Source organism: Onychomys torridus, chromosome 6, assembly GCF_903995425.1.
Source record: "Onychomys torridus chromosome 6, mOncTor1.1, whole genome shotgun sequence".
Classification (NCBI taxonomy): domain Eukaryota; kingdom Metazoa; phylum Chordata; class Mammalia; order Rodentia; family Cricetidae; genus Onychomys; species Onychomys torridus.
Genome location: NC_050448.1, coordinates 75550985 through 75562985, shown reverse-complemented (window position 1 = coordinate 75562985; position 12001 = coordinate 75550985). Strand labels below are relative to the sequence as shown.

The window sequence follows — 12001 nt, the reverse complement described above, 5'->3', positions numbered from 1 at the left end:
ATAACCACTTCCTGACTTATGATTTTAACCCTTAGGCATCAACTAAACAATACAATGTGGTTGCCTATTTTAAAAAATTTAATTTTATGTGCTTTGGTGTTTTACCTGCATGTATACCTGTGTGAGGGTGTCAGGTCCCCTGGAACTGGAGTTACAGATGGTTGTAAGCCACCATGTGGGTGCTGAGAATTGAACCCAGGTCCTCTGGAAGAGAAGTCAGTGCTGTTAACTGCTGAGCCGTCTCTCCAGCCCCTATTTTTAACTTAAAAAGGATAAATTTTCTATACATAGTCAAACAGATTCATAGGTATTCTGTGTCTGATTAGATGTAATTCTACATGTTATTGCAAAAAGTTATAATTTTTATTTTAAATTTCTTTGTATTATTCCATCTTATGGTACATCACCACAGAGTGTCTGTTCTACTGATGATGGACATGTGGGTTACCCCTTGTTTGGGGTAACAGTGAATAGTGCAGCTGTAACTATTTCTTCATATGTAGCCTGGTGCACAGTGCCCCGTCTTACTAAGGCTGCCTTGCTGAAAATGTTTGAAATTTCCTCTGTAGTTGTTTTTTGGTAAGTAATAATTTAATTTTTTTCTATGTGGTCTAATTCCTATTTATAGATATTCGGCACACAAAAAGTGTGATATAAATATATAACATTGAGATTTATGAATACTCGAATATATTTTTAAATTATTACTGGAAATGTGTGTGGTTGGGTATTGATTAGTTTCTTGGCCAGTTTTAGTTGAGTGTATTCAGATGCAGCTTTTAAGTTTGCAGTTGATTATATCAAGTCATCACTTACCCCTGTTGGGGGAGGAAGCCTCCCTCTTTCTGGGCCTTCAGATAGTTTCCACTTCTTCTCACAGACTCTGTACTGTCTTCTCTCTCTCTCCCCACAGGAGTCTTCTAAACTCTTTGTCCCTGCTCTGCTTCTCGGGAGCCTACACTGAAGGGTTCTATTCTGTCAACATCTCTGTGCTGTCCAGAGCTCTCCAGGGACCCTTTGATGTTATTCAACCCTGTCTTGCCCTTCAAGGGTTCCTGGACCCTCATAGAAGACCCTGTCTACCCCTTTGGAATCATTATCACTGGTCTCTGCTCTTTCAGAAACACCAAACAAGATCCCTTTCAGTATTAATACATAAACACATAGCAGTTTCTGGGGGGGAATGCTGAATTTAAAACATTTCTCTATAGAAACATGACCTTTTGGTCATGTTTTCTCCTCTAGACCTACTAGTCTAAGGTTTCAATTGAAAAACATCTTACTCGGGGTTAGAGATTCAGCTCAGTGGTAGAGCTAGCACGCACAAGGCCCTGGGTTTGGTCCTCAGCTCTGGCCAAACAAAAAACATCTTACTGAAAACCATGAGTAAGAAAAGAATGCAACTCGGAGTAAAGAACCTGCAGGGCTTTATAAAGCATCCCTTTCAGAGTGTCCTAGAAACGGGAAAGGGCCTTTCTAAGAAGTCAGAAAGCAAAGCAAAGCAAAAGCAAGTAGAGAAGAAAACCCTTTGCAGACGACAGGAAGTGCTGCTGCCACTTCCGGTCCTCATTTGTCTAGTCTTGCATCAGACATGGCTGAGAGCTACAGATCTCTCCAGCCAACCAGCAAGAGAGACTGAGGCATCGAGAGCAGAGCTGAGGACTTTGCCTGTCTTGAAAGCCCCTCCATGAGGAAGCCTGTGTCTTGGAATTTGAGGTTTGAGGAAGTTAATGCTGTGTTGCCATAAAATACCGCAAAAGGTAAATTATCAGATATTGTATTGCCTTCCAAGCAAGTCTCTTTAAACAAACTGTGGCTTTGTGGATGTGGCCCTGACTCGTGGTTGAAACTACACGTTTTCAAAAGGAGACTAGAACTCTGCAAGCTTAAGTAATAGAGGAACGATGGCCTTGCTGGGCCATTCCTCTGCCAGGCAGCCCGAGGAAGGCGGCGAAGATCGGAGGTGATTATAGCTAATAACCTACAGTCTCATTTACCAGGATGCTAATATAGAGAACTACATGATGTGGTACCCCGGGAATTAGAGCACTCATCTATTTTTATTCCCCTTTCTTCTTCCTCCTTGCAAGCTAAGCTCAGCATCGGCCAGAGGGAAGTAACAATTCAGAAAGGACCTCTGTACAGAGCCGAAGGTTACCCTGTCAGCATCAGCTGCAACGTAAGTGGTCATCAGGGGCCTCCTACGCAGGATTTCCAGTGGTCTATTTACCTGCCAACAGCCCCGACCAGGGAAGTTCAGATCATCAGTACCAAGGATGCCAGCTTCTCTTATGCAGTGTATGCCCAGAGGGTGAAAAGCAAGGAGATCTACGTGGAGAGGCTGCAGGGCAGCTCAGTCCTGCTGCACATCTCAAAGCTCCGGATGAGGGATGCTGGCGAATATGAGTGCTTCACACCCAACACGGATGAGAAGTACTTTGGAAGTTACAGCGCGAAGACAAATCTAACTGGTGAGCTCTTGCTAGCCAGTCCCTGGCAAGCCTGTCTCTACCATCACAATGCTCTGCCAAGGGAAAGGCTTTCCATTAGTCTGTTTGCTCTGGATGAAGAGCCTACCTACCACTCCGAGTATTTCGGAGATGTGATACAAGTAGATGTCTCAGGTTTTCCCAGAGACCTATCCCACACAGATTGAGCCAGGGTGGGGCCTTCCCAAGACCTCTACTCACAAACTGGTAGTAGCATAGCATTAGATGGACCTTGGCATGTCCCCGCACCTCGTATCATCTTGCAACTTGATAAGGGAGAGAGGGCACTAATATCATAGGTGATGTCATTAACTGCAGAATGATTGTTTTCCAGCCACCATTTCCTAGCCCGTTTCCCTACAGGGACCGTTCAGATTCTTGCAACTGTCATATGTCTGGACTATCTAGCTTTCTTTTGCAATTTAGCAAACTCCCACACGAGCTTCAGGATGCAGATTCAACATTACCTTCTTTGCAAAACCCTTTAGACTGCCTCAGGGCATCTCCCCAACTTGGTTCTTCTTAATGCCCTGTTCACACTGTGATTACCAGCATTCACCCAGTTATGGCGGAACTGGCTATTTATATGCACATCTCCCACCACCTTCTGAGCTCCTGGGAACGCTCGGTTCTTCGAGCAGTGTCTAGAGTATTTGGTGACTCAGCCTCAGTGCTGGATGAGCTTGGACTGTATGACTTGCATTTGAGAAAGAAGGGAATGGTGGGGTCCGAGGACAGTTATGAAAACTTTGGGAAATAGTGCATTTGGGGTCTGAATAACAAATTACATTATTTCGAATCTCTGTAATAGAGAAAGCAGGTTAGAGTCTGGGGAGGGAAACAAAGCAATCCACTCGTGTGCATCTGGTGAGACACCACGGGTGGCTGAAGGCCAGGATCTCGGTCTAGAAGCACCAGTGCTCCTCCCACTGGCGACTGAGTAGCTAACCTGGCTCCAGCCTAGGCTGAGGAAGCAAAGCCAGTTGCTTTGCAAAGTTCCCATGCTCCCTTGGCAATAGGGAAGGCCCACGTTAGGAAGGCATCTGGCTGGGAAAGCAAGCTCAAAGGATGCGCTTTGTGGATGAGATTTAGACGCCATCTTCCCTTGAGAAGGTCTAAGGACACAAATATGAACCAGTCAGATGATCCCTGTCGCTTTGTTTCCAGTGATTCCCGACACCCTGTCTGCCACCATGCCCTCCCAGACGCTCAGGAAGAAGGAAGGTGAGCCTTTAGAACTCACCTGTGAGGCCACGAAAGCAACGGCTCAACATACCCACCTCTCTCTCACCTGGTACCTGATGCAGGATGGAGGAGGCAGCCAAGCCATTGAGATCATTTCTCTCTCCAGGGATTTCCTATTGGCCCCGGGGCCCTCCTATGCAGATAGGTTTCGGGCGGGTGATGTGCGGCTGGACAAGCTTGGAGCCACCTCCTTCAAGTTGTCTGTGGGCAAGCTCCAGGCCTCAGATCAAGGCCAGGTGTTCTGCGAAGCCACGGAATGGATTCAGGATCCAGATGAAACATGGACTTTGATCACAAGAAAGCAGACAGATCAAACAGCTCTGAGGATCCAGCCAGCAGGTAATTATCTTCTCAGGAAACCTGTGAATTCGCTGTGAGTAAGTAGGGAGAGCTTATTTTCTTTTTTAACCGTTTGTTGACTTTTCCTAAAAAGTAGATAAAAAGTTTAAGTTAATTTTGTTTTTCTCATTTGGGAAGGATAAATGTTCCAAAATGTTTCATTTTAGCTCTGCTCATGGGAGATTTTATATGGGACAAGAAATATGAATTCAAGAGCTGGATTGATGCTATAAGCCAGCCATGGAAACGATTTTATAACCATGTTTGCCAGGCACTTTGTAAGCATGTTATTTATATTTTTAAATTGTAGTTCAAGCAGTCACCCCATAAGGTAGTCAGCCCCCCATTTTAAAAACAAGGAACTCCAGTTACAGACACACTGAGTACATTCCAACCCCTACTGGGGAATGGAGAAACCTACTTCCAAAGTCTCATCTGCCTCTCTCTGAAGCCTACCTACCAAAGGCAGCTGGGCCTAAAAGCTGCTCTAATTTCCAACATGAAGCCTCGTCCCTGTTGGTGATAGGATGTTTTTCCACCAGGCTTAAAATTGTCACCTTACATGATCCATTGACATTTTCATCGAAAGTAGACAGAAAGGCCTGGTCAGTTTGGGTCTCCTTAGGTGCACTGGTCCAATAGGAGGAGCAGTTAAAACTGTGCGTATCCATGGTTGTTGTGGAATATTTGTTTACCTAGGCAAAGATGTGTTACATTTGTTTATGCTGCATTTGTTTAACTGTGTAAAGATGTGTTGCATTTGCTTTAATTAAATAAAATTAACCTGGGGGTGAAAGGAGAGGGACTTCTGGGGGCAGCAGCAAAGAGAGAACACTAGCAAGTTGCTACTCTAACTCTCTGAGTTCTCAGGTTCTCACTCTAGCCTTTGACCTTTGACTTTTATTAGAACCACAGAGACTTAGTTAAAGCTACCTTTAGTCGCAGGAACAGAGCCTGTGACTGTGGGAACAGAATTCCCCCCAAACTATGGCCTGAGCAGCCAGGCGGCTAGTAGTTCAAAGCACAGGCACCGTGAGGAAGGTAAAGTAGCATTTTGGCCCCTAATATGGGGTACCAAATGTAGCAGGCTTTCTTGGACCGACAGCCCCCAAATCATGACATGGAGATTTATTACTAGTTATGACTGCTCAGCCTGAGTTTAGGCTTGCCCCACCAGCTCTTATAACTTATGGTAACCTATTTCTCTTCATCTATGTTTCGCCTCGGGGCTTGTTCCCCTTCTTTCATTCTATATGTCCTACTTTCCTGCTTCCTCTGTGGCTGGCTGGCTGGCGGCGGCCTGACTGGCTGGCGGCGGCCTGAGTGGCTGGCCCCGAGCATCTCCCTCTCTTTCTTCCTCATTCTCTCCCTAGCCTAGATCCCTCCTCTTCCTTCTCCTTATTCTCTCTGCCCACTGTCCCTGTACTGCCTAGCTATTGGCTGTTCACCTTTTTATTAGACTAATCAGATGCTTTAGGCAGGCAAGAAGAAACAAATGTAACACATCTTTACATAGTTAAACAATTATTCTGCAACACAAACTAATGCAACAAATCTTTACATAGTTAAACAAATCTTCTATTCCACAAGACACTGTGGAAAGGAATACTCCAGGGGTAGGAAAGTAACTGACCTTATATGTTACTCTGCTCCACTACAAATCATCCTGTGGCCCTCAGGTATCTGATATGCGCTCATTGGGTCCTACAAGGCAGTACCAAATGTGCTCAGAAGTTAGAAAAATTCTACTAGCTGTTTCTTAGACAAATGAACAAAGTAATAAATAAAGGCAGAGGTTATGGTTCAGAGCTAGCAGTGAATGCCCAGCACACAGTGAGGCCCAGGTTTAATCCCCAGCACAAAAATAAAAGAGAAAACCAGAAGTCATAATTTACAGCAATTCAACACAGCATGAAATATTTCCTTTTTAATTAAGGAGGCATGCCTAAGTAGATACTTGACACATCTGTGCATACTTTTTACTTGACTGCTTCAAGAAAACCATGGACTGTCCTTTCTGGGTGATTTGGAATAGTTGGGGGCCTTTGTAATTTTCTTTCACTGTGGGGCTATATTGGAGTAGGGAACTCACTCCACAGAACTGAAAGGCTACATAAAATGCAACCATGGTATTGTTATCACAGATTTCATCCCTCTTGTGCCCAAAGGGACAAGGACAGTGGACTTCCTAAACATCTGCCTTGCTTTTGTTGCCCAGCAAAAGATTTTGAAGTGAACGTCACAGTCAGGAGCTCGCCTGCTGAAGGAAACCCCTTGGAACTGATTTGCCTGGTTGTGGGCAGAGGTGGTGACCAGAAGCTTCAGGGTACTTGGCTCCTCAATGGGAAGGAAATTGCCCAGATCGATGCTGATGGGGTCCTGGACCTGAAGACAGACTACAGAGACAGAGCAAGCCAAGGACAGCTGCAGGTTTCAAAATTAAGCACCCAGACTTTCTCTCTCAAGATGTTCTCCGTGAGTCCGGAGGATGTAGGCGCCTACAGCTGTGAAGTAGCAGAGGTGGTGAGGACTCAGACCGGCTCCTGGCAGGTACTTCAGAGAAAACAGTCACCAGTCAGCTGGGTGCAGCTGATGGAGCCAGCAGGTACGTGACACGGGACAAGCACAGATGGTGCTCTCTTCAGACACCCCACCCTGGGCAGTACGAGAACACAGTGAGGGTCTTTCTATATAGCCTGGAGTCTGTCAGACCCCACTGGAGGTGAAGTAAAGGAGGGGGGGAAGTATCAAGACTAGCCAAGACATTGGGAGTCCAATTCCTGAGCCATCGGCCATGGGCACCTCTCTTCATTACTCAATTTCAGTTCTCTTGTCTATAAAAAGGCCCTTGAGTCCCTTCTTGCCATCTTACATTGTTTGAGTCTATTTTAGTTACAATTTTTGTATGCTAGGTTTTCTGTATAAATGAAGTCCTCTGACTTTATGTGTTCATACACATGTACGTCAATGAGCATTATAAGTGCATGACTATGCGGCATATGTGTGTACTGGTATGTGTGTATAGGAGTGGGGCGGGGGGAGTAGAGTCCCTTTTCCTGGGGGAACACATGGCCAAGTAAGCTGACCTTGAGTTGAGGCTGGGCGGCCATTTTTTCAATTGCTTTCTGCTAATCTGGTTATGTTAACTTGCAGTGGGTCATAATTCTGACTCACAGTGAGAAATGAGGAGACAAATGAGAGCGGACAGACTCCATCCTCTGTGCTTGCTGGGATGTGGTGAGCTGTCTGCTCAGCTGGTCCTGAGCATCTCTCTGAGCGGAACATCGAGAACCACTGCTGTGGCTTCTAATTGTCCTCCAAAGGCTCCGAGTTTGGTCCTCAGTGGGGTGATGTGGACGAAATTAGATTGTGGGAACTCTGCCCTCACGAATGTATTAATGCCACCCTGGGGGACAGGACTGTGTAACTGCGGCCACTTTGGATGCTTGTCCTCCTGCTTTCCTCTCTCCTCCGTGATGTTCTGCCGTACCTAGAGGGTCCCCACCATGCCAGTACCACAATATTTGGATTTTTTTTTTTTTTTTTTTTGGCTGGAGCTGAGGACCGAACCCAGGGCCTTGTGCTTGCTAGGCAAGTGTTCTACCACTGAGCTAAATCCCCAGCCCCAATATTTGGATTCTTAAGGCATCAGAATACATTACCCGACCTTAGATATTTTGTTCCTGCAACACAAAATAGACTCGGGACAGCCACTGAGTTCATCCTTACTTTGTGAAGACTGAGTGACTTTAACTCTATTTCAATACTCTGGCCTTTACATAGCACCCAGAACCAATATTAGAATCCTCTGGGCTGAGCGATAAAGTCTAGAAAGTAAATTTGCCCAAAAGCAAAAAGTAGGGGAAGAAATTTTAATTAAAAATAAACCAAGCTGAAAAGAGCACTGTTCTTGCTCATTAGGGGTATCTCCAAAGATAGCTAAATGCCCCCTCTGCAGCCCGCTCCCCTCTCCCCAGCGGCTAGGCGCTCTGGACGGAAGCGTCTTGGTGTTAGTTTCCACACTAAACATTTGGTCGAAGTTTCTAGGATTCAGGGAAACCAATCTGGGTGGTTTACATATTTGCACAGAGCTCACTAAATCTCTCAACTCCCCAGGGAAAATGTCTACAAGCATCCTTCAACTCGGTGTGTGAGAATTTGAATTCCGGAGCTCAAAAGGGTACTTTATGGCATTCGGCTCCTGGTCCTAGGGGAGAGGGTTACCTTTCAATGCTAAAGAGAATTTTTTTTTTCCATAGGCTGGAGTCCAAACTGGGCCTAACATGGAGCAATTGGAAAACTTATTAGCATATTTATTGAGGACCTTGTCTAACACTCTGTTTTGAAAGTCAAGCTGCTGTTTGAAATATGAGCAGTTTTTATTGTTCCATGAATATTTTAAGCAGAAGGGGACACTCACCGTCCCTATGCCCTGCTGTGCTTCTTACTGCTTACTTTGAGGCTAATGGCCACGATGAATTTTTGAAGTTACATTCGTTGAAACTAATCATGATGGTTATGTTACAGTGGTGAGATTATGACTAATCATTGCCCTTCTATTTGCAACCTTCAGTTATGAGTCATTTTTATATAAAAACAAAAGGCAGATAGCATGATGGTGCCTCTGATGCCCAAAATGCAGAGGCACATTTGATAATTTGCTCAACCTGCTTATGAAGATTTGTCTTCATCCTGCCTTGTAGCTGGTGGGTGCATGCCTGAAGCAGGGGAAGGGATCGCTCTCCTTTGTGGGGAAGAACAATTTGCAGCTTCATTTAGATCCCCGTTAGATGCCAATGCTGGTTCTGTTTTATTTTTCTCTTTTGCTTTGAGCTAGCTCCGCTGTTGCCAGTGCCTCTTACTAAGCACTAATGGCAATAGCTAACCCCTTTCCAGTACTTTCTGTAGCCCAAGGCCTAAGCCCTTTGTGTGGCCTTTGTTCGGCCTTCTCAGCAAAGCAAAATGTGACTGCTATTATTACCCTCATTTTTCCTAGAAAGAAACACAAAGGCTCAGAGAGGTCAAGTGTGCTGCCCAGAGTAATTCTGCCTCTGGGTGGTGACGGTTGTTGTTGGCCCTTAGTGCTGGGCTGCCTGAGAGCTGGGAGCTCCTGATGTGTCTGCACGGCCCACAGAGCAGCCAGGACAGGACCTTGCACAATAAGCATTTGCTGAGTGAATGCTTGCGTTTCTCCACATCTTGAATTTCCCATCTGGGTGCCAGCCTTACATTTATAGTTAGCAGGCACAGTAATTTAAACGTAAGAAGACTATCTTTACCAATGATAAAAGATAGATATGCATCTATATATATGATGTATGTGTATATAAATACACATTTCCCCCAATTAGTTGTTTTTTTTTTATGGTGGAATTGCAAACAGAGATCTAATCAATAAGTTTCTTTTCCTGTTCAAAACACACACTAAGCGGTTTAGGTCTGACTGGGATGAGGGAAGCAGGAAGATGGACAGCATATTGAAAACACTGATGGCCTGTATTCTAAAGAACAAAACAAGTACCCTAATATTTAAATCATCACGGCTTCATTACTTTCTGGGTCATATACTCACCTTAATGAGTCAAACAAAATACTATCAGATATTTGCTCAATTGGATATTCTTCAGTATGGGCTGACTGAATAAAACGATAAGAAATATAAGTGTATATTATGAATCCTGTATGTGTCCATAAGCTCTTCTGGTCACCTGTCTTGTTTCCACTTTATGATAATTACCTTAGGGAAATTTTATTATACACACACATACACATACACACACACACACACACACACACACACACACACACACATATATATATACATATACATACATACATACACACATGCACACCTATCCATTCACCCATCTATTTATTACCTATCCAACCATCCATTCACATAGAAATTCATCCATCCATATATACATACATCCACACATACACATACATATATACATAGAAGTATACATTTATCTATTCATCCATCCATCCATCCATACATACATACATATATATATATACATACATTTATCCATCCATCCATCCATCCATCCATCCATCCATCCATCCATTTATAATGTAAATGTTTGGCAGATCTTTGTTCTGGGTGTGGTGCAGGAGGAATCAACCAGCTCTGATTTGTCACAAATAAGTCAAGTCCTTATAATTTGCTTTCACTGTATTTTAGAAATGTTTTTGTTTAATTGATGCACTTTTCTTCCATAATCTGTTATCCGCAGCAAGAAGTGTGGCTGTGTCTGCTGAGAAGCAGGCCCTGTGGGAAGGAGAGGCGCTCACCCTTCTCTGTAAGGCAGGTGGGGATGCAGGTCCTCTGTCTGTGAGCTGGTGGCTCATCCCACAGGACCAGACCACAGCCGTATTTGTGGCTGGCATGGGGCAAGATGGTACTGTGCAGTGGGGAGTCTCTTCTCCGAGCCCCAGGTACCATAGCAACAGAAGGTTGGAGAAAGTGGACTGGGCTACCTTTCGGCTGGAGATTGGCTCTGCCATGGTCATGGACAGTGGTACCTATGAATGCAGAGTGTCGGAGAGGCCCCAGAACCAGGCCAAAGATTTGCAGTGGACCCAGAGGATTTCAGTCACTGTCAAATCTCTGGGTGAGTATCTGGGAAATCCTTTTCTGAATGTGTCAGTCACTCCATTGTATACTGCAGTTTGAGTAGCAACATCCGGAAACCGTGCCTATGGTATATGTAACCTGAGATGGAGAAGAGCAGGGTCTGCATATCAGGCCTGTTGACTGACCTCTCAGAGTTTATTCATCTTTATAAAGATCATTCTAGACTGCAACTTGTAAATTGTTCCAAGTTGAAAACAAACCCCTGTGAACAGGAGTTGACTTACAGATGAGTAGAGGCAAGCCTGTTGCATTCCAGCAGCAGCCTGGGTGTCCACCGTGAAGTCTTTTCTAGCACAGGCAAGAGAGAGACACTGAACCCTGGGGGTGGGGAGGAGGCCAAACACTGGCTCTGAGTGTTCTACTTGCTGAGTGGGGAGAGGAAGGAGGCCAGACCCTGGCTGTGAGTGTCCTCCTTGCTCACTGCAGCTGTCTAAGTGGCACACTGTGGAAACACTGCCTGTTTGTTGTGGCTGCTGAGAACAGTCACAGGCAATGGGGGAAACTTGGAGGGCTGAGGTTGGAATTCGGGACAGACTGTACTGTGGACCAACCTCTACCCCCAAATTCATGATATTCCAGGAGCACAAATGTGTGGCCCTGTGTGAAGGGTGGCATTGAGAAAACTTGGAAGTCCTGTGCTTGGACTTGGTAAACAGGAAGCATGTCTCACTTTCACCCCCCCCACAGAATCAAGTTTACAAGTAAATCTGATGAGCCGGCAGCCACAAGTGACGTTAACCCATACCTTCAACCTGTCCTGCATAGTGAGGGCCGATTACTCGGATCTCAAGATGCCTTTCTCAGTGACTTGGCAATTCCAGCCAGCTGGCTCTGGAGCCTTTCATCAGCTAATTCGAATCACCCACAATGGCACAGTTGAATGGGGGGATGTCCTCTCCCAGTTCCACAGGAAGACGAAGGTTTCACAGTCTTCATTTCGTTCCCAACTCCAAATCCATGATGCTGCTCTGGAGGAGACAGGGGTGTATCAGTGCAAAGTGGAAGGTTATGACAGAAATTCCCTGCACACAAGTGGTCCAGCCAGGGTATCTGCCACCTCTAACCCATTGAGGATTACTGTCACCTTTCCAGGTAAGGGATATTCAAAATTGATCCCTGCTTTAAAAAAGAAAAAGAAGAGAATCTTTTTTTTTTCTTTTTGGTCAGGAATGATGGTACTCACTTATAATCCCAGTGCTCAGGAGGCTGAGAGAGGAGGATTGAGAATTTGAGGTCAGCCTAGACTACAATTTGAACCTCTGTCTCAAACAGTAACAACAACAAAACC

General features: G+C 45.0%; 1 protein-coding gene across 1 annotated transcript in view; it reads left to right on the top strand.

Annotated features, from left to right (window-relative positions):
* Positions 1-1904: 1904 nt before the first annotated feature.
* Positions 1905-12001, top strand: part of Cd101 (CD101 molecule) — a 29480-nt gene continuing 19383 nt past the window's right edge. The window contains exons 1-6 of the mRNA XM_036191369.1: positions 1905-1963; positions 2014-2471; positions 3657-4073; positions 6292-6678; positions 10313-10690; positions 11401-11805. Of these exons, the coding sequence (XP_036047262.1) occupies positions 1905-1963; positions 2014-2471; positions 3657-4073; positions 6292-6678; positions 10313-10690; positions 11401-11805 (2104 nt within the window). The remainder of the gene's footprint in view (positions 1964-2013; positions 2472-3656; positions 4074-6291; positions 6679-10312; positions 10691-11400; positions 11806-12001) is intronic.